At 43.0% G+C, this 23,457-nt stretch overlaps 1 protein-coding gene across 1 annotated transcript in view; it reads left to right on the forward strand.

The window, feature by feature from the left end:
* The window catches only part of BCAS1 (brain enriched myelin associated protein 1), a 95,475-nt gene that overhangs the window by 19,372 nt on the left and 52,646 nt on the right, over positions 1-23,457 (forward strand). Inside the window, exon 4 of the mRNA XM_034640704.1 lies at positions 12,438-13,009. Within this exon, the coding sequence (XP_034496595.1) occupies positions 12,438-13,009 (572 nt within the window). The remainder of the gene's footprint in view (positions 1-12,437; positions 13,010-23,457) is intronic.

The following is a 23,457-nucleotide window of genomic DNA, read 5'->3' on the forward strand; positions in this document are numbered from 1 at the left end:
AGATCTCATAGTTGGCAACTTCTGATAACACAAAGTTGTTCTCCCTACTTTTCATCTCTCAACAAAAATACCTTCAAAAAAAAAAAATCATCATCATTACCATTAGGTGATCCCAGCTTGAAGCGACTAGACATTGAAATCCTACAGCTAATTAATTCTTGACTTGTGGACCCACCAGGCCTCCTGCCCTTGATAACATGCTCCTGTGTATGTTGTCACCAGGGAGGGACCACGTGGGCAGGAGGTCCCTAGCGGCTGTGTCCCCTCCATTCATGAGTCCTTTTTAAAATGACCTCTGAGGGGTACATCAACTCCAGGTGACTTAAAAAGTGGGAGTTTCTGAGTTTCCTGAGCAGAGGGTCAGACTCTGGAATATGAAGATCCCTCCGAGGTCATGCCACTCACTCCAGGAGGCAAGGCCCGCTTGGCCTGGTGAAGCCTCCATCACAGTGCTGGGCTCATTAGTTACAGAGCCCACTGTCGCTGCTGGGCCACCCCCAGGCTAAGCGGAAATAGGCCATATGTTCCTTCGGTCAGCCTTAAATTCCATTCTAGACCTCTCCTTTCCCCCTCTTTTTTCTTTTCATTATTTCTACATGTTTAAGTGACATGGGTTGGCGTGGGCCTTAGCATCCATGTAAACATTTCCAACAGTGTAAATAATAAGGTAAGACAGGAAGAACATCCCACCCTGAGTCCATCCGCTTCCCATTTTTCCTCTTAGAGGCAAGTATTCTTTACCGTTTCTTAGGGCCAGAGGTGTTCCAACTGAGCATATTTTAAAATCTGCTACTCTGCCTCTCAACACCACTTTTTAAAAACGACAGAGAACGTTCGATACATACAGTTGGACATGGCTTTTTTCACTTACTAGGCATCTTGGTGAATGTTAATATGTGTGGAGGATTTCACTGTATGAGCGTGTGATCATTTATTTCACCAGGCCCCTATTGATAAGTGGTTAGGTTGTTTCTCGTCTTTTGTCATGGGGACAGGGGCTAGTGTGTGTCTGTTCCGTGTCTTTGTGCCTCAGTGCAATTACCTTTATAGGGTAATATGGTGCAAGTAGAACTTAGAGTCACAGTGTTTGTGAATTTTTGAATTGTGGTATATATTACTAAATTACCCTCCAAAGAGATTGACAAAATACACCACCACCAATGATACACGGGGCCGTTCTTTCTCTTATTCTCTCCCCGTTAGGTTACTAAATATCTCCTTTTTCACGAGTTTGATAGGTAGAAAGCTACGTCTCCTAATTTTGCTTGTATTTAACTGTTCATGAAGTTGAGCATCCTTTCTTTTTTTTTTTTAAGATTATATTTATTTATGTGACAGAGATAGACAGCCAGCAAGAGAGGGAACACAGCAGGGGAGTGGGAGAGGAAGAAGCAGACTCTCAGTGGAGGAGCCCCATGTGGGACTCGATCCTGATCCCGGAGGAGCCCGAGCCGGGATCACGCCCTGAGCCGAAGGCAGACGCTTAACGACTGCGCTACCCAGGCGCCTCAGAGCATCCTTTCATATGCTTAAAAGCCAGCTGTGCGTCTTTCCTCTCAACTGTGGGCTCAAATTTGGTGTTTCTTTCCCCACTCCCTGCTGTTTGATGTTTGTTTATACCACGTCTTCCTTTTCCAAAGTGAGATGGAATTCAAATACCACAACCTTCATCCTTTTTAAAGTATGCAGCTCAGTGCTTTTGAGTGTATTTATAAGGTAGCCCAAACCATCCCCACTATCTAATTCCAAAACGTTCTCATCACCCCAACCAAAGACTCCGAACCCAGGAGCAGGCTTTCCCCATAGCCCCTCCCCCCAGCCCCCTGGGAACCACTAATCTGCTATCTGTCTCTGTGGATGTGTCTCTTCTGGACGTTTCGTGTAATTCGAATCATGCGATACGTGGAATTTGATATCCGGATTCTCTCACTTCGCGTCATGTTTTCAGGTTCACCCGTATCATAGCGTGTCGCGATGCTTCACTCGTTTCCAGGGCTGGATACTACTCCACCATCTGGAGAGGCCATGTCTTGTGTGTCCATTCATCAGTTGGCTGATTGACGTTTGGACTGCTGCCGCTTCTTCTTCAGCTACTGTGAATAGGGCTGCTGTGAACACGTGTGTCCACATTCTCGCGTGGACATATGTTTTCATTCTCTTGGCTGTGTACCTAGGAGTGGAATTACTGGGTCATACCGTAACTCTATGTTTGACTTCCAGAAGAGCTACTAAACTGCTTTCCAGGGCAACTGCACCATTTTACCTTCCCACCGGACACATACGAGGATTCTGATAGCACCACATCCTTGCCAACATGGGTGATGATCCGTCTTTCTGATCATGGCCATCCTAGTGGGTGTGAAGTGGTACCGTGTTGTGGTTTTGGTTGCCGCTTCCTAATGAGCAAGGATGTCGACCATCTTTTCTTGTGCTCGCTGATCATTCATATATCGACTCTGGAGGATATAATGTCTTCTTGATTTGGTTGCTTCTCCCCGTCCTTCTCCCCTGAGCCTCTTGTCTCATCATGTTTTCTGACTGGCTACTCCTGGTCCCCAGAGTCCCAAGCTAATAATTGTCACCCTTTAGCAGTGTTCGGTGGAGCCTGAGTTCCACCTACCCCACCCTCCATGTCCAAGACTAATCCTTGGTGGGCACTGAGAGAATAAGATGTGACCTTCCCTGGTATGTTTTTACCATTTAAGATGTCCTTTATGTTGTATATCTGGTCAGTGTTCTTGCTGCTTCCCATCCCTGCCACCCTTGGGAGTGGGAGGAAGACACTCGATCACATTGCTGCTGAAAATGTGCATCACTAGAGCCCTTTCTGGGAAAGAGATCTGGCAGTGTCTCTTTCCAAAATTTAATGCACATTGATTTGGGTGCAGCAGCTCCACATCGGTGCCTCTATTCCATAGAAATAAAGTACTAGCTTAGGCTTTTTGAACACAGAAGTTTATCCCAGCATTGTTTGTAATAGAAATGGAAACAATTACTTGGAAACTACCAGAAGGGTCATTGATTAGGGCAATGGCTTAAATATATTTGGTATATGCTTACTAAGGAATATTATGCCATTATTAAAAAAAATAAGATAGGGGTACCTGGGTGGCTCAGCTGGTTAAGCATCTGACTCCTGATCTCAGCTTAGGTCTTGATTTCAGGGTCGTGAGTTCAAACCCCATATTAGGCTTCATGTGGGGCATGGAGCCTATTTAAAAAAATAAGATAGGGGCGCCTGGGTGGCACAGCGGTTAAGCGTCTGCCTTCGGCTCAGGGCGTGATCCTGGCGTTACAGGATTGAGCCCCACATCAGGCTCCTCCTCAATGAGCCTGCTTCTTCCTCTCCCACTCCCCCTGCTTGTGTTCCCTCTCTCGCTGGCTGTCTCTATCTCTGTCGAATAAATAAAATCTTTAAAAAAAATAAAAAATAAAAAATAAAAAAATAAGATAGATTTGGACATATTGACTGAGAGGATTAACTGTGATTGTCAGTTCATTCAGGAGGCTTTAACAAAAATACCACAGACTGGGGGGGCTTAAACAACAACCATTGATTTCTCACAATTCTGTAGGTTGGGGAGTCCAAGATCAAGGTGCTGGCAGGTTTGTTGTCTAGTAAAACCTTCTGGTTCATAGATGGCCACCTTCTCACTGTGTCCTCAAGCAGTGGAAGGGACAGGGGAGCTCTCTACATGTTTATGTTGGGGCCTCTTTTATAAACGCACTGAATTCCATTCATGTCGGCTCCACCCTCATGACCTCATCTCCTCCCAAAGGCTCCACCTCCTAATACCAGCAGAGGGGGTTAGGGTTTCCACCCATGAATTTTGTAGGGTCATGAACATTCGATCTGTAACAACGATATATAAAAGCAATCAAAAATTATGTCTAATCTGATCCAATTTTTGTAAAGACCAAGAGCAAACACAACTGCTGTGTACATGTATCTGGAATGCTTATATGTATTTGTATACATTTGTATACGTGCGTGGACAAACCTTGACAAGCCATGCTGGGTCGCAGATGCTAGTTACATCGCCATGAGGGTGGAGGGTGAGACAGAAAAAGAAAAGAGTTAAGGAATCAATTGTTTGGGGTAGTAAACTCATGTTAAATGTGTATTATAATCAAATTGAGAAAAAAACCCAAAAAACAAAATCAAACATTGAATGTGTCTTTGAGTGACAATATTGGCTCCCATTGGAACAATGATGGCTTAGCACTTGAATTATCTTTGTACGTTCCAGACTTTTGCAGCACATGAATGATAGCAGATCTGTGAGCAGAAAGGAGAGTGGAAATGGTGAGCTTTGCTAGTATAGTCTTGCCCCACAGAGATGGGCAGATCACTGCTGACTTTTGAGAGAGCACAGGGTGACCAGTTACTTTTTGCCCACGTAATGTTGGAACCCAACATTAAAACCCAGCATTTACATCACTAGATGCACTAGATGTTGCATCAAGCTGATAGTCAAGAACCTTCAGCTCTAAGAGGCCCCCTAGCTTATTCCTTTCTTTTATTTATGCTGGAATGTCTTGGCCAAGACATCGTGGCTTTTTCATATTGAGATGAAAAGCATGAAATCTGATCATTCTGTGAAATTTTCAAATTTAACCTCTTCCTCCAAGCTATAAGCATCTGCCACATGAATCCTTATTTCAAGACCTATAAAACAACAAATGCATTTGCACAACACAGAAAGCCACAGTTGTTTGATGTGTCATTTGACTCCTGCAGCAGGACTGCAGAAGGGTCTTTTTTATAAAACTTTTTGAGGTCTTCATCAGTTTTCCCAAGGGCCTAGCGTAATCCTTTGATATTCAAATATAATTCTCTTTTGAAGAGCTTAGTGGGTCATCACCTAGTTTCCCTTCTACCTTCCTGTCTTCTTCGGTGAACTCTTTCAACTCTGCCAGATTCTCACCCAGCGAGAGCCCTGTGTGTGATCTGAGCAGTACTTCCCATGACTCAGCAAACTGCATCTTCTGCAAGGTTCACAAGTTCCCTTTTCCAACTTGCCTGTCATTTCTCCAGTTGGATCGGGATATTGACATACAGGACGGTGTTGCACAGGAAGGGATGTCCGAGTGGGAAGTAACTTGTGGACACTTCGTTTGTAAATGAAATTATGATGAGGGCCTCTGCTTCCCTCTTTAACCCCAAGAACTAGGAGGATTTAGATAATGGATTCTTAGAAGAAAGAACGCCACATCTGCCATCACCGGTTATTACAAGGTTTGCTACTCTTGCCATTGTTATCGTCAGCCTCCTTGGGTGCTTGTCATGTCCTGGGCTCTGCACTCCTGCCTTACTCTTCCCTGACTTAGTCCTGTTATGTGCCAAGCACTGTTGAAGGGACTGGGAACACAGCTGTAATCAAGACAGACCAGGTCTCTGTCTCCTTGGGCTTAATTTTAGTGGCGAAAAAGCAAAATGAATTAATGAGATCATTTCAGAGACCAAGGAATGTGCTGCAGAATCCAAAGAGGGAATGGGGGTGAGTGGGAGGGTGACTTTCGAGAGGGTGATCAGGGGCCTGACCTGAGGCCTGAATGATAACCAGGTGGCCATGGAAAGATCGGAGGGGAAGCATTCCCAGGCGGAAAGAACAGCTAGTGCAGAGGGCTTCAGGTGGGAACGAGGCTTGTGTGTGGGGAGGAGGGACACGTGCTGAGCTGAGTTTCTTAGCAGGTGTTGCCCATGGGAGACTTCGGGCTTGATTTTAATTGGGGTGAAGCACTCTTTGGATAATTTTATGCAGATGAATGACATGATCTAATTTTTATTTAAAATGAAACAAAACAAAATCACACACCAATGTCTCCCAGATGTAAGAAGACATGGTTGTTTTATTTTTTCCCTTGTGCATAGTGTTTTCTTGAAAATCCACTAATTCCATTTACCCAACTTCGTCTGCTTTGTTCTCTCCCTCTCTTCTGTTCTTACTTCTGCTACATGTCAAGGGTTTGAGCTTTGGAATCAGGCAAACATGGGTTCGAATCCTGACTCCACCACTTAAGAGCAGGATGATGGTTGAAAGGTGACCTTGCTTCTCAGAGCCTCCATTTTCCTATCTGTAAAATGAGACTGATGATAATACCTAACATATACATTTGCTGTAATACATAAATAAAATGCTTCTTGTTTGCTACAGGCAGCATTTGCCATAATGCCTGGCACATGGGAAACATTCAATGCATGAACAGTTGTACAAAGTGAAAATTTGAACTTTGCCACATGACAAAAAAAAAAAAAAAACCAAAAGATAATCCTTCCTCAGAATTTCTGGATATCGTAATAGAGACTTTGTGTGTGTGTGTATGTGTTTCAAATAGTCAGTAGAACTCTGAGGAAGCAGCTTGTTTTCACTGAGAATACTTGATACTTAGAGAGTGGGCAGCATTCCTGAAGTTTCTCTGGCCCAGGTTCTTAGATTTTTGAAGATAAATTAATCCATATCACTACTATTCTTAAAAGTCTTTCCAGAGCACTCAAGTTTGTAGGTTAAACCTTTGGAGTATTTTTTTCCTTATGACCTCTGTTTGGAAATATAAAATAGTAATGGTAGTAATAATATATGAATAGAAAAAGACCCTAATTTTTCTCAAGGACTCACCACACGCCCACAAGCAGTAAACATCTTGTAGGAAGCAATTCATTTCATCTTCATAATGACCCTTTGAAGATGGCACTGTTATTTTCTTGCCCATTTTATAAGAAAATTGAGACATAGAGATATAAAGTAATTCAGCCAGATCACAGACAGATCTTCCTCGATTTAGAATGGGGCTACCTCCTGATAAATCCATTGTATGTTGAAGATGTATTTACAGGCGCCTGGGTGGCTCAGTTGGTTAAGCATCTGCCTTCGGCTCAGGTCATGATCCCAGGGTCCTGGGATAGAGTCCCGAGTTGGGCTCCCTCCTCAGCGGGGAGTCTGCTTCTCCCTCTCCCTCTGCCCCTCCCCCTGCTCATGCTCTCTCTCTCTGTCAAATAAATAAATAAAATCTTAAAAAAAAAAAGAAAGAAAATATATTTACTATACCTAACCTACCCAGCATCATAATTTAGCCTAGCCTACCTTAAACGTGCTCAGAGCACTTCCATTCGCCTACAGTTGGGCACCATCTCACACAAAGCCTATTTGGTAATAAAGTGTTGACTATGGCATGTACATGAAATGTACTGAATATTGCTCTGAAAGGGAGGGACAGAATGGCTGTAAGGGTACAGGTGGTTGTCAGCGTACCGCTTGTTGACCCTCAGGATCACATGGCTGACTGGGAGCTGTCACTACCGAGCCTCACGAGAGAGGGTCGCCCCCCCATACCACTAGCCCAGGAAAAGATCCTAATACAGAATTCCAAGTGCAGTTTCTGCTGAATGAGTATCACTTTTGCACTGTTGTAAAGCCGAAAAACACAAGTCCCAGCACTGTAAGTCGAGGACCATCTGTATTTCATATTCAAGAGTCAAACTGAGGTTCTCTGCCTCACCATCGAAGTTCTTAACAATGACACCAAAATGCCACTGGAAATAAGTTCTCAATCACGTCTGCCTCAGATGACACTCTTTTAAAAAGCCACACACGTAATGCAAAATACATTTTCTGCACCAAGAAGATCAAAATTTTCAAGTCTTTTAGATATTTGGGAGCTGTCATTTGCATTCTTACTTGATTCCTTTTTATCTCCCTTAAACTCTTACACATTTTTTTTTCATGGAAAGTAAAATCTCTTTGGTATGTCATCTGTTTGTCTGCTTTATGAGAAAGGTTTTTTATTGAAACCAGATTCAAGATGAACTTCTCTCAAGGTTTCATAGGAATTGAAAGCTTGGTTCCCATCGTCCTGAAGGAACTTTTTAGTTCTTTCCATAATACTGTGAGGAAGGCATGTAAACAATATTCATCTTTGCAAGAGTACAAAACTTGTAACTCCAGTGGATTTTCTTCCTATTCATTCAGATTGGATGTGTGTGAGTGTGTGTGTGTGTGTGCACGTGCGTCTGTGTGCACGTGCATTTAAATTGATGTTTTAGGACATATTTCATTTCTAATGTTTATGAAGGTCTCAAAAGTTGTAATCTCTTTCCTGAAGTGGATTTTTTCCCTTCACTTTTATTGTGAAGACAAAGAGTTGGTGGCTTTTCTATCCAGCTCCTTGTAACTTACTTCCTTCTGTTTCATTGTCTTTACCTTCCTTCCTCCTATACTAACTTCCTCCTGGACAGACTTGAAAAGCCTGGAGACAATTTCCCGGGAGGAGGATTGTTTGCTATTACTTGACATGTGAAATGGGTACTGGCCAATTCCATGAAATTCTCTCCGAGTCACTGAGTATGTACTTGATTTAAACTGACATAAATGAAAAAAAAAAAGATCTAAAGATCTGTTGGGCACGTAATGGTAAATTTCAACTTCCGGTATAGCTGGATACAGGTATTCAAATTCTATCACTGGGCATTTGCTCCCTGAATCTTTTGGCTCTGCTTTCATCTGAGTTTGTTCTCAGGCAGGCACTTGTGAATGTGATGGCCAAGGCCAACACTTACAGAGGTACCCCCACTGGTTCGCCAACCCAAGCATAAGGAGTGTAACTCTGTTCTAATGGGTTCAGCAAAAGCCACAGGATTAGTCTAGCTTACATCATGTGCCCACGTTAGAGGTAAGCATTTTAGTAAAGGAACTGGACGCTCTGGGTGTTGGACTTTGGTATGCACTCACTCAAGTTTGGGGGACAGACCTTCATTATCATGGAATGTCCCATCTAGGAAGTCCTAGTTCTTACAAGTTTCAAAAATACTCCCCCCATTCTCTAATATCAAGAGCTAAAGTTTGCATCTGCTGTAATTTCTAAATGCATTGAGGGCTAGTCTAGATACCTGGATGAAAAGAATTTCTCTTTTATTAAAGCAATATATTGGCACTTTTAAAAAAGTCTGTCTAGGGACTGCGTCAAACTAAAAAGCTTCTGCACAGCAAAGGAAACCATCAGCACAATGAAGAAGCAACCCACTGAATAGAAGAAAATATTTGTAAATCATTTCTTCAATAAGGGCTTAATATTCAAAATGTATAAAGAACTCAATAGCAAAAAAAAAAAAAATCTGGCTTAAAAATGGACAGAAAATCTAAATAGATAGACGTTTTCCAAGGAAGACATACGGATGGCCAACAGGCACATGGAAAAGTGTTCAACATCACTAATTATTAGGGAAATTCAAATAAAAACCACACTAAAATATCACCTCACACCTGTCAGAATGGCTACTATTAAAAAAACAACAAAAACAAATCCAACAAGAAATAACAACTGTTGGTGAGAATGTGAAGAAAGGGCAAAGGGGAAGATGATGATAGATAGATAGATAGATAGATAGATAGATAGATAGATAGATAGAAATAGTGGAATACTACTTGGCCATAAGAAAGAAGAAAATCTTGCCATTTGCAAAAATGTCAATGGACCTTGAAGATATTATGCTAAGTGAAGTAAGTCAGACAGAGAGAGACAAATGCCATGTGAGTTCACGTATATGTGGAATGTAAAAACCAAACAAGTGAACAAACAAAACAAGACTTGGAGATACAGAGAACAGAGCGGTGGTTATCAGAGGCATCAAGACGGTTGGAAGGGGGTTCAGTAGGGCAAAGGGGGTCAATTGCGGGGTGACAGATGGTAACCAGACTTCCTGTGGTGATCACTTCCTAGTGTGTACCAGTATCGAATTATTACTACAAGGTACACCTGCAACTAGTATAATGATATACGCCAATTTTACCTCAATTTTTAAAAAGTCTGTCCTTGGGAAGATATTTTTTTTCAAAGACTTTTTCTCTGAGTGTAACACTCTTGCTTTCCACTAGCTCTTTTGGTTCCCCACTGGAGAGTATGGAAGAGAGGAAAATTGAAAGAGATTGGTGAATGCTCTTGGCATTTTGAAAAGCCCTTCCTTGTTTTGAATCTCAGTCTCTGCCTTTTTGTCAACTGTTTCCTCTTCTCCTGGCATGGACCGTCCCCACGATTCATTTATATTCACTGTGATGCGTCAGCTGCCTGCCTGGCTTACTTGGCGCCCTGACACATCCATCTATCACTCCTTATTCCTGCTCTCCCTCCAGCCTTCTCTCCCGAGTACAGTGTTTACCACGATTATGAATTCCTAGAGCACAGGGGAAGGGCGAAGAAGAGCTAGAGGACATACCCAGTGCTCCTACAGGGTGACTTCCTTGGGATCTGAGATCACGAGGAACCCCTAGTGCTTGTCACTGGCCTCTGGACCGTCTCTTCTGTGCTCCTCGGAGATGACCATTCTACACAGGGATCCGGCTCTCCCTTTCTCTCTCTCCTTTTTTGTTTGTTCCTGACTCTAGACACTGAGAGATACCAGAGTTTGGCAAAAACAATTGCTAATTAAAGTGTGTACTTGTGTGTGTGTGTGTGTGTCACACATTAACGAGCCATATGAGCAGACCAAAAGAGTCTCCCCTTTCTCTTTTTGTCCTTTTTTCTGTCTTCCTGCAAATGTATTTAAAAAGTGACTGGCTACGGGGCAGCTGGGTGGCTCAGTCGGTGAAGCATCTGCCTTCGGCTCAGGTCATGATCCTGGGGTCCTGGGATCGAGTCCCATGTCGGGCTCCCTACTCAGCAGGAAGTCTGCTTCTCTCTCTCCCTCTGCCCTTCCCCACCTATCGTGCTCTCTCTAATAAATAAATTAATAAAATCTTTAAAAAATACAAATAAAAAAATAAAAGTGACTGGCTACAGCTGTATAAAGCAAAACACAATGCTGGCAAAGGTGTGCGAGAATCCTTCGAGCTAATCATAGTATCTGTCAACTCTTAAGTATCTACTACAGGAAAGCAGTGCCGCAGTCCTTGCATACGTTTTCTCCCTTCGACATCACAGCAATCCTGCAAGGGAGCTATTAGCATTCCCATCTTACCTACGAGGAAGTTCAAGGATTTTTTGTGACTGGACCCAGGTCACACAGTTTATCAGCAGAGAATCTTGATCTTTAACTTGCATTCCAAAATCCGTGGTCTATCCTTTTTTCCTGAATATTGCGCTGCTTTGTAAAAGGCGCCTAAGAAAAGAAAGCAGGTCAATGAGACCCATGCAGAGGTCAAAGCAGAAACAGCTGGATGCTGGAAGCACGCCCCTCCCCGGAGGAGGAGGCAGAGCCCAAGTCCACGCGCAGCCCTGACGCTAACCTAGGCCTCTGATTCCATGCCGGCCGGAGGTCCAATTTGCCGTCCTGTGTGGACGCTTGTCCTTCCAGCCTTCAACATGGAAACTTTCTGAGTACTAGCTTTTCAAATCTTTTTTTTTTTTTTAAAGATTTTGTTTATTTATTCGACAGAGATAGACACAGCCAGTGAGAGAGGGAACACAAGCAGGGGGAGTGGGAGAGGAAGAAGCAGGCTTACAGCAGAGGAGCCTGATGTGGGGCTCGATCCTGCAACACAGGTATCACGACCTGAGCAGAAGGCAGACTCCCAACCGCTATGCCACCCAGGCGCCCCCTAGTTTTTCAAATCTTGCACGAGCCTAGGCTAACGTAGGCGTGATGGTAAGACAGAGCATAGACATCGGAGTCAGCTCTCTGTCCGCAACCAGACTCCGCGACTTAGCAGCTCACCGGGCAGCTGTGGGGACGTGGATCGACTCCTGTGGCAGCCACTTTGCTCACTTGTGGAAATGCTAACAGCTGACATACGTCAGGCACTGTTCTGTCTGCTTTAAACAGATTAACTCATGTAATCTGCATCACAAAATGAGGAGGTAAGTTTGACCATTTGCCTCATTTTGCCAGAAAATGGAGGCACAGAATGGCTTAAGTAACTCGGATTCAAAGAGACAATTTAGCGCAGTGGTTCTCCTATGTGGGTGACTTTTGCGCCCCCCCCCCGCCACCCCAAGGGACCTAGGGCAATATCCGGAGGCACTTTGGATTGTCACAACGGGGGCGGGGGAGGGGGCGTGCTGACATCTACTGGGCTGAGGCCGGGGACGCTGCTCACCACCCATAGCAAAGACCGCTCCAGCCCCAAATGTCCGTAATCCCGAGCCGGAGAAACCTGTTCGAGCTCCAGGTCCCAAGCCCCTATCGGCCGCGCCTCCCCGATGAAATCATGATACTTTGCTTCTCCCGGGATTCCTCTAAAGCGGCCACCGGAGAAGTAACGCGAGTGTCACTAGTACGGCGCCTGGGATGCGCCTTGCGCCAACCAGCTCTCTTCCTCCTCTCGAGCCCCCCCCCTCCCTCCCGAGGAGTTCTAGATCGCCCGGTTCTGCTTTGCAGAGGGAGCGGACAACAACACAGCCCCCACTTCACGCTGGCCTCTGTGTATAAAGCGTTTGGAGTCCATTATCCATCCTTGAATTTCCTCGCCGCGTCGAACAACCGCTGTTTATGTTTGTGTTTACAGTCGACTTGGGCTTAAGCGTCAAGGAGGATAATGTGGCCACTTCTTCCCCCAAGACAATGGAGATCGGCGCTGTTGCAGATGCCAACGGAAAGAATCTTGGGAGAGAGGCCAAGCCCGGGGCACCAGCTGCTAAATCTCGTTTTTTCTTGACACTCTCTCGGCCTGTACCAGGACGTACTGGAGACCAAGCCACGGATTCATGCACTGGATCAGTGAAGCTTGATGTCAGCTCCAAGAACGCCCTAGCGAACAAAGACCCAAGTGAGAGCGGGGCACTTCCGGTGGCAGCTGCGCCGGGGCACGACCCGCATAAAACCCCAGGCCAGGGCCCGGCCGAGGACGGAGGCTTCTCTGCCACTTGGGGACCAGCGCCTGTCTCACCTGAGTCAGGAGGAGCAGCCCCCTCCAAGCCCAAGGACTCCAGCTTTTTGGACAAACTCTTCAAACTGGACAAGGGACGGGAAAAGGCACCTGTCGACAGCCACCAGGAAGCCAAGGGCGCAGAGTGTCAAGACCAGGCCGAGGAAGTTTGCGGATTGTCCAGGCCCTCCGAGGATGTCCCTGCAGAGAGGGTAAGTGCTGCACGAGGGCAATCCATTTTGTGAACACCAGCTTGGCGGGGGAGGGGGGGGTGCTCCGATGGGCAGGACGATGGCACCTACTTCGCTCTGTAGCCACCAAGGGACCCTGACAAAGTATCAATCCGTCGACCCCGCTAGAACAAATAGCACGTTGTAGTGGAGTGTCCCCCATGTTTCTGTGGGTGGAAACATCTGTTTGAAGAGCAAGAACAGCTGTGACATATCTGTTTTATGTAAAAGAAGAGAGGAGGTGAGTTACATACAGATGAATTCGTCCTTCCATTTATCAAAGGTAGAGGAAGACAGGTTGCATTTATGATCAATGGATTCTGGGGGGAAAGACATTAGCAGAATAAAAATGGTCCCTAAAAGACTTCATGACCCTGTGTGGTCTCAGTGAGTTGTTTCCCATTCAGTATGTTTATAGGCTTTTGTTTCTTCCTTTTAATAGCCTGGATTGATCTTTAACTATCTTTTGCACCAAAGTGTGGGTTTAAATAAAGAGCTTTTACAGCTCTGGGCAGACTCTTTTATGTACTAATTATTTTCCAACAAGCTGGAGTAATATCTTTGTAAAAACCAGATATTTTTTCAGGAGGTATCTGGAATCAGCTGCTTTTTTTTTCCCCTGCACAAAGAAAGGCAGGTTCTTTTGATCTTAAAAACAGCATCGGCTTTTTATCTTGAGAGAGTTTGTTTGTATTTGGGCTGAGAAAGGAACTCCTTGAACGAAAAAGGAAATAAAAGTTGATACAGTGTATTTTAAGGTACTTGGTTTTTTGGGGGGTTTTTTGTTTTTGTTTTTTTTTAGTCATTGGACTTTTAAATAACAGTATTTTTCAAAATTTGGGAATGCAGTCAGTAGTTGAGGTTAGAAGCAGGAAAAAATGAGATGGGCTCAGTTTTTCATTACAAGGTTCTATATCATGGCTGTCAATGTAGTTGTCTTAATAACAACTAACTGCATGCCTTGTTGCTAATAACACTGGCTGTCATTCATGAAGCACTTACAGTATACCAGGCTTTGTTCTAAACACTGTACATATATTATTCTCCTTAAGGAAAATGAGTATTGCGTCAGTCTGTGGTTTCAATGCACCCAGGATGGTGTCAAGAATTGTATTTTAAATGTTAGGCACCAGCTAAACATTCTGGTCAGTTACAATTGGGGAAAGATAATCAGGTTCATGTGTTCAGGCTCTTACTATCAGCATTCTTGCTGTTTCTGTACATTTCTATTCCAAGAACTGATTTTCAGATTTTCTTTCAAAAGTTTAAAAAATTGTCCTTCAAATGCCCCCTTCCCCAAATGCACCAGTTCAGGGCCAGCTGAACAGCTTTCTCCATAATTCAAAGTAGGTCTTCAAATGCATCCAGGCATCACATCTTTTCTGAGTGTGACACTGCCAGGTACAGGTGAGACAAGGCTCCAGGGGTGGCTGGGGCCTTGTCCTCAGGGACTTTGTGGTCCTACAAGAGAAGAGGTGCAAAACCCCTGAGATTCTTGTGCGAGGTGCCAAGTGCTCTCCTTGGGGAGGCTTAGTCTGCAGAAGATACTCAGACACAAAGAGAATTGGCCTCACTGGCTCAGGGAACATTCCATCAAATGTATAAACCTGGAGCTGGAAAATTACTTGTCTTGGGGCTAGAAACTAGTCATCAATATTCATGAATATGTGAGAAATGATTTACTGCTTGACTCTGAGCAGAAACTCTTGAGTTCTCATTATTGGTCATGGCTCCTACGGCCACTCGGAGGTTATGACTTTATGAATAGTCACATGTTCCGTTCACTTGGGCATCCAAAGCCAACCCATTGCCCGAGTCAGGAAAAGATGGAGTTATGTATGGGAAGAGGATGAAGGACTGAGCTTTGCCCATCTTGGGACAGGTATCTAGTGACTTCTCCGAATCCCCCACCTTAATTAAGAAAACCAGTTTAGCATTTGATACCTGACCCTTGGGCATGTTTAACCATAAAAGCCCGAAGCAATCAATCCACTCATATTCTAAGAAAAGTGCAGGACACTTCAGAGTTGTACTTTATCAACCCAGCTTTTTTTAATTAAAGACTCTTAGGACCAGTGCCTGAATTTGAGTGGAATAAGTTCCAAAATGAGATTTGATTCAGAAGATGGGGGCTTATGTTGGGAGCATGGCAGGTATCTGATAGAGTCAAGCCCGTGGGTGATATTTTAAAGTTACAGGGACCTCTCAGAAGACCCCCAAGTTATAACTTATCCTCCTTTTAGGAAAAGTGAATTCACTCCCTTAGATTCACCAATGAAGTTTGCATTTGTTTTTGTTACACTACAAATGACCATGTTTTTATCGGTAGTATCACTGGAATCTGAATATTGTGTATCCACTCTGCACTATTTGCATATAAAACACGGAAAAGCCAGGAGATAGCCATTTATGTCTCCTTCAGTCTGTGAACTTGTGGATATTCAAATACATATATCTGCAAAGGTTTTATTTTATCTTTTTTTAAAGATTTTATTTATTTATTTGATAGAGATAGAGATAGCCAGCGAGAGAGGGAACACAAGCAGGGGGAGTGGGAGAGGAAGAAGCAGGCTCATAGCAGAGGAGCCTGATGTGGGGCTTGAACCCATAACGCCGGGATCACGCCCTGAGCCAAAGGCAGACGCTTAACCGCTGTGCCACCCAGGCGCCCCTATCTGCAAAGGTTTTAAACAAAAACAGCCTCCTGATTATTAAGGTTTCTCATCAGATCCCTGTCTGCATCGTCCGTATTGGGCAGGGGAGGGGGAGAAATCAATTGTTCCAAGAGTGTAATGAGAGAATCCAGCCCTCAGAAAGTAACATGAATAAAACTTCTCAATCAATGGCTTTCTTGGTGGGAGTACCGCATTATGCATAAATGGCCGTCAATGTATTGATTCAGAATTCTTAGCATAGATTATGCGCTGGGCTCAGCCATGTCAGCTGTCCCTCCCCTCCCACCCACACAAACCTTTTCCCCCAGTCTCACTGCATGCTTCTTCCTGGATTGGAATGCCGACCATAAACCTGCAGAGCTGTGAATTGGGAGAAAGATGCCACCATTTCATTCTGGGAGAAGCACATAAATCTTCTGTGTTTTCAGAACGACAATCTTATTTTTGTGCCTCATAAAACTACATTCAGAGCATAGCATAATTAAAACAAGGCCAGAATTCATGAACAAATGAAGCATTTACTACATAGGCCAAAGAAAAGATAAATTATATGCCTGAAAGGTTTCACTGAGCTGTGATTCACACAAACCAACGTGTTGGCAGGGATGGGATTTTTTTTTTTTTTTAATTTTTGTAGTCCCTCAACAATTGGACCGGCGCTATAAGATATGCATTTAAGAGATTCGTTGCAAAAAAAAGAAAAGAAAAGAAAAGAGGTCACATAATGAAAATTTGATCTTTATCAGTTAAAAAACCAAACACCACATGTCTGTTGTCAACCAGTCATTCCAGAAGTGTCTTTGAGTTGGGGGGAGGGGGAGGGGCTTAACGTGTTACCAAACCCAAATTCAGGAAATTTAGACAAGAATATGCCTTTCTTTAAAAGTTTAACTAAATTCTCCAGGTGTTATTTAAACACCAACCTTGGCAAAACATTCAAAAGATAAATCACGGTCTAGACCTTCAAAGATCCTATAATCTAGTAAGAGACGTAATTTTTTAAAGGGAAGTTGTGAGAGTGACACCAAACCTCAAATTCATTCCGGCTACAGATACTAAGAAAAATACTCCGTGGTTTTGCTTCCTCGTGTTCCTTTCTCTTTTGCATGTACTCCATTCAGGTTTTTATCCTCCATAAAAACTGTTCTTGCCGAAGTGGCCATGATGTCACACCTTCCCCGGCCCTCACCGTGGCAGCCAAACCCCGGATGTCTCAGTCCTGTCTAAGTCCTGTGGCCTTACCAGTCACATCAGACACCCTTCCTCACCTGGTTCACACACACACACACACACACACACACACACACACACCCGCTGCCCACAGTCCCTTAATCTCCTTTGCTAGATCTTATCCTCCAAACCTTAGAGTTCCCCAGTCTTCAATTCCTAGGCATCTTCTCTGACTACACTTACTTCCGTAGAGCCTCCCCCAATTCCAAGGGTGTAATATACAGCCATCTGCTGACAAGCCCCAAATTCATATCGGTACCCTAGACCCACCCCTCAAGTCGAGCCTTAAATATCCAGCTGCCTCTTGACATGGGTACTTGAATTTGGACATCTCCATTCGAAGATTCGCCTAACCTCGACATGTGCAAAACTGAACTCCTGTCCCACACCTAACAACAAGCAACAACATGCCTACCTGTGTCATCCAAGCTTCCTCATCTCACTTAATGGCAACTCCAGCCTGCCACTGCTATTTAGCGGTAGGAATGGGATTAAAGAACCAAGATTTCCAGAGTCCTGCATGGTATAAAGTAGGGAATTAAAACATAAGCACTGGAGTCAAGTAGCTTAAGGTTTCAACTCCACCTCTGTTGCCTACTGGCTGTGTGACCTTGGACAAGTGACTAAACCTCTCTGAGCCTTGGTTTCTTCCTCTGTGACATGGGGATATCAATACTGCCCAGCACATTTTCCCATTATTCACACTTGTGAAAATTAAAGGAGGTAAGCCATGTAGAAAACTTAGTACCGAGACATTGCATTTTGAGAAAAAGAAAATTCAGCTATTATTAGTATCATGGTTTTCCCCACTACTAATCAACATTTTCATCTTTTTACTCTGCCCTTCCATAGTTCTCAACCAAAGCTCACCAAGATAGCACAGTTGAATCTAATTTGAAAGCTACATCGTCAAAGGTAGAAGTCCTGATTTGGGTTAAAGGGAAAAAAAATGGTGCAAGAGTTATAAAATTATTTGAGAAACAATAAAAGCTTAGTGCCTTTGCCTACAAGCCGCAGTTTCTTAGTCTGATATTCAAGGGTCTCCACCAGCTTTCCTCTGTGTTTCCAAATGTATTTGCCACTATCCCCTTAAACGTACCCAGTCAGAATATCCCCCATGTGACCTGCGTAGATGCCACCTGCTTCCCCACATTTTCTCCACCTGTCTCTCTCTCTTTACCAAAAATTCACTTCACCATCAAGTGCCAAGTTCTCCATTAGGTTGACCAGATGTCCCCACTCCTGGGTGGTTTCTGGTGACACAAATCCTCCAGTATTTGTTTTTTATACTATATGTTAAGTCAAATTCAGTAACAAAATTGCTTTGAAGGAAGCGTCTTATCAAAACATCAAAACTTAAGTGGGAATTCCTATATCTTTACCATTTTGCAGAGGAAGAAATCCAAGCTTTAGGGAAACCAAGTCACCAACTCCAAGCTACAGAGCTAAAGAGAATTGCCCATCTCCCAAGCCCATACTTTTCATGCTCAACATTAGGTTTTTACCAAATTGTTGAGATTTATGCGATGGGGTTGTGACTAGGTGAAATTAAGTATTTGAGGAAATTTCTATTTAATTTTTTAAAATGTGAGGATATGCAACATTGGAAATGACAAGTTAAAATTTAAAAAATTTAAAAATCGCCTAATTCCCATGTTAGAGTGCCAAGTGAATTTTAAGCTGTGTTTTTATTTTGTTTTGTCTACCTTACGGCCTCAAGTCCATGCCAGTCCAACAGGTAAAGAGAACTATCCACCCAAAAGACTTTGTCAGTACAGAGGGAAAATCTGTTCTAAATTATGCAAATTATGGAGTAAGCAAGGTTTTTAGCTATGATACTGTAATTTTCATAAACTGTAGGGATTTAGCACTAAGAAACGTTTGATCTGAACTGTTTCAGCAGGAGAGGTGATGTGCAAGTGTTAGGAGCTCGAGCGATCCGGAGCTGAGTTCAGATTCTACCACTTATTAGCTGTGTGGTCAAGTCAAAAAATAATAATTGCCTCACTTTTAGTAATTCATTATTCATTGGCTGCATCATAGCCTTTTGCATATTTTATCTGCTTTGATTCTTATAACAACACAAGAAGATAGGTATTTTTATTGCCATTTAACATTTGAGGAAGCTAGAGCTCAGAGAAGTTAAGTTACTTGCCCAAGACCACACAGCTAAGTTAGTGGCAGAACCATAATCAAGATCCAACCGTTGCCAAAATCTGCGACACTCAGTCATTTCAAAAACCTTGTGTTTTCATCCAGAAAAGAAAGCTACTACCTGCTTGAGGGGGTGTTGTAAGGATAGAGGATGATACAGGCAGTCAATAGCAATGACGTGAAATAAAACAGTCTATTTTCTAAGTTCTCAGAAAGTGAGAAACACAGAATTAAAAACTAGATCAAATGGTCTTCCTACACAATGGAGTTTGGGTAGTCTATCATTTAGGGTGCTTTTGGCTGCAAGTAAAAAAAAAAACCAAAAAACCACCCAATCACTAGTGGCATAGTTAACGAGGAGAATGTTTTATTTCTTGAGCATAGTGAGAATTCTAGAGGTAGGGGGTTTACGTTGGTTCAACATCTTCATACTCCAGGGCTAGTCAGTCTTCAAGGCCTGCCATGTATTGTTGGCTTGGTTCACGGGGTTGGCCACTTGTGGTTTCCAGATGGCTGCTGGAGTTCCAAGTAGGTACATCCATGGTCATAGTGTCCTTTCAAGGTGAAGAGGAGTTTCCTAAGAGTTACCCATTGTAAACTCAGTCGCATATCTGTGTCAGGGTCCAAGGACGGCTTGTCAAGTTTCTTTAGGAGAGAGCAGACTCGGCTAGCAAAGATGATATGCCATGGATAGAAACCAGATATATATTTTTTTCCTATCCAAGTTTATATCAGGAAATCATGGCCCGATAGAGGCTGCTTCAGTATCCCCTGCTCCCATGGTAACTTACCTGAGGTTACTCATTGCACAACTGTCTCATTTGACTGGGAGCCACAGTAAGAAACAGATTTTACATCTTGACCTGATAGACATGCACATGAATGCAACAAAGAATTCACAGAATAGTGCTGTTTTCACAGCACGGAACACACCCTAACATTTTGTATTCTTTTCTATCCTATTGTGTTTGATGTTTTTAATGCTGGTTTCGACCCACTAAATGGTTTTCCAAGCTACTAATGGTCACAACATGAGGTTCGAAAAAATTTCTTCTACCATAATCACCGCTCTCATGTTTGGAGATGGTGATCTTGAGGGACGTGGCTGTGTCTTATGCAACTAGGTATTCCCAGTGCCTGGTACACTGCCTGGCATGCAGTGATGTTTGTTAGGTGAACCTGACAAAAATAAAGATGATAGACATCACGTTGCAACTTTGCAAAGAATCTTGGAATATATTCTTGCAATCTCATTATCAGCTCTGCCTAACACAACTTTAAACAGAAAATGACTTTGAAATATATGCATGATATAGATGCCTTCACTGAGATAAACTATGTCGAATCATACATCTGTATCATTTATTTGGTATTTTTAAAAAAAGATTTTATTTGTTTATTTCGAAAGATACGTAGAGAGAGAGAGAGCATGCAGGGGCGGGGTGTGGAGCAGAGGGAGAGGGACAAGCAGACTCGTCGCCAAGCACAGAGCTCAATGCAGGGCTCCATCTCAGGACCCCAAGATCATGACCTGGGCTGAAACCAAGAGTCAGATGATGAACTTGAGCCCCCAGGTTCCCCTTGGTATTTTTCATTCAGTCTTTAACATGTAATGGTGTGAATCATCATGGTTGAATATCAAATGATGGTGTTTTGCAATGAATATGCAAAATAAATTTTGAATGAACTTTCCCTTTGGTGCTATCCAGTCTGATTCACTTCCTGTAAGGTTGTAATAACAGCCCTAATTTATTGAGCATTTGCTGACTCACAGAGAGGTGAAATAACTTGTGTGAGGTCCTGTGGCTAGAAAGCAAGAGATCTGGAATTTATCACCAGTACCCCTGTGCCTATCAGTTCAAAAAAGAGGGAATATTCGGAACCTTTTGAAACAGCGAATGTTTTTTTAAAATTTCTGAAGTTAATACTTTGGGATATTAGCTAATTCTCTGAAATATCAGTCCAATGAGATCCACCTCAAAACAGGGCTCACCATCGAAGAGTTTTAGAAAATACAACTTGCCTTATCCTCTCTCCTAAACATTCACAATGGACATCAGCCTTCTTAAGGCCTGAGAAGTCCTGCAGCAAATAGACTGTTTCACTTTAACTGAGCATTTCTCAAACTTAATTACCCATAAAACTACTAGCCGTCTAACCAGTTGGGCATAGCTTCTGAAGGACTGTTCTTGGAAATGCTGACTTAGGCGTGTAGACCAAAGTTGGAAAATGGCCTCTTGCAGGATGCAACAAACCACGGATAGATTTTATTTGAACTTCACAGTGTTTTAATATTTTAATTGACGGATACTATTTTTAAATGGACAAAGTTGACAATATTTTAAAATTATGAAATTCCAATACAGTTCCAGGTATCAGATATTTCTGGAAAGTGGAAAGTTTCATCCTATGTTCCCAGACAGGATGCAAGTTGTGGCTGCCCCTCGGGATGGGGCATTCACCTTCCAGCTCATCCGGTCCCCACCCCTCCCTTGCTCCCAAGAGTGTGGCAAGGGAGTTGTCCTTCGCTACGACACTTACATTATTACTTTTTTGTGGTAGGGTTGAGAGTAAAGCAAAATATCTCCATCACAGACCACGTTACTTCCTTCCTAGCACTTATCACAATTTGAAGCTACTTGGGTGACCATCTGGTTAATAAACAATACATCCAGCCTGAAAGCCAATCTATTGGCAGGTGTTGAACAATAAATAAGAGGCTTGAATGTGCTCATGTATTCATTCAACAAACATCTAAGTACTTACTTTGTGCCAGGAATGATTTTAGGGTGGATAGAATGATGTACCTCATGAAAGCTTTCCTTCCAATGAAGAGAGCAACAGTAAATAAGGAAATAAACAGGGGTGCCTGGGTGGCTCAGTCAGTTAAGCATCTGACTCTTGGTTTTGGCTCAGGTCCCGATCTCAGGGTCATGAGATGGAGCCCCACATTGGGGGGGGGCACAGAGTCTGCTTGAGATTCTCCCTCTCCCTCTACCCCTTTCCCCACTCTCTCTCCAAAATAAATAAATTAATTAATTCTTCAAAAAAAAAAAAGAAAATGAACAAATAAATAAACAAATAAACAAATAAAAAGGGCTATGAATGAAATCAACAGAAAGATAGAAAGTAGAGTGGAGAGGTAGCAGATAATTAAGTGGGTAAGGAGCAGGGCCAAGGAGTTCAGTCTAATCTAAAAATTCAGGGAAAAGGATGGGACTTTTTTTTTTTTCTTTTTGTGCACGAAGCCAAAGCATTCTTAGAAGGTCTGCAGTCTAATTTTGGCAGCATGCAAAATAGTTTTCTCGCTACTGAGAAGTGTTTGTTAAACAGATGACAAACATATTCCAGGCTGTGGGTCATTAGTTTTTATATTTCGAAGTACTTTAAAAAGTAAACTGGATATTTTCGCTCTAATAAACGTGAAATGCCTCGATCACTCTGCAGCTTGCACGTGCTGGAACGGAAGAATATCCCACAAATCCCTTTTGCCTGACGGGACTTGCCCCAGGAACCAGTCTCCACCCACTCTTTGCCCACAGCAACTGTGTTTTTCCATTTCATATCATACACAGTGGACTTCCAGAGGATACCGCAAAGCAATGACTGCTGCAAAAATACAACAAAACAAAGAGGCAATAAAAGCACATTTCATTGCTTGATTCTCTACCCACATTTCACTTGCCTTTGGAAATCAAGTTGACAAAATCACTTACCCCTCAAGTAGAGGAGTTCTGAGAGAGAAAATGGAAAAATCGTATTCACAGGAAGCAAGTGTGAATTGCTTTCTTTGATAGATTTCTTTCCCCCCTCCAACTCTGACCACAATGAACAACTGCTTTATTTAATCTTATAAATACAATATCTCTGCATCAGTCAACACCATGGATTAATGAGGCTCGATCACGTAGAGGTGCTGTGTTAGGCTTTTGCTGCCGAGCTACGAGATGAGTTCTTAATACCCTGAGGTTAGGTCTGCAGAGTATTAAAGCAGGTGATCCTACGATTTACAATAAAGAGCATCATGCTGGATAGCTGGTCCAGCCGAGCCTGTTTCAATTAGAATAAGCAGATGAAACGAACAGTATTGCCTCTCTTCCAAAAAGAGGAGGGAAAATGGGTAAGTAGAACATTTGTAGCTCTGTTTCATGCAGCTTAGATTCCCCTCTCAGGAAACACGCCAGAAGACAAAGAAAATTGGCTTTCACATTTCAGTATTTGTAGGTTATTTTTTTTTTAGATTATTTATTTGTTTATTTATTTGACAGAGAGATAGACAGCCAGCAAGAGAGGGAACACAAGCAGTGGGAGTGGGAGAGGAAGAAGCAGGCTCCCAGCGGAAGAGCCTGATGTGGGGCTCGATCCCATAAC

This window comes from Ailuropoda melanoleuca, chromosome 13 (genome assembly GCF_002007445.2).
Source record: "Ailuropoda melanoleuca isolate Jingjing chromosome 13, ASM200744v2, whole genome shotgun sequence".
Taxonomy (NCBI): Eukaryota; Metazoa; Chordata; class Mammalia; order Carnivora; family Ursidae; genus Ailuropoda; species Ailuropoda melanoleuca.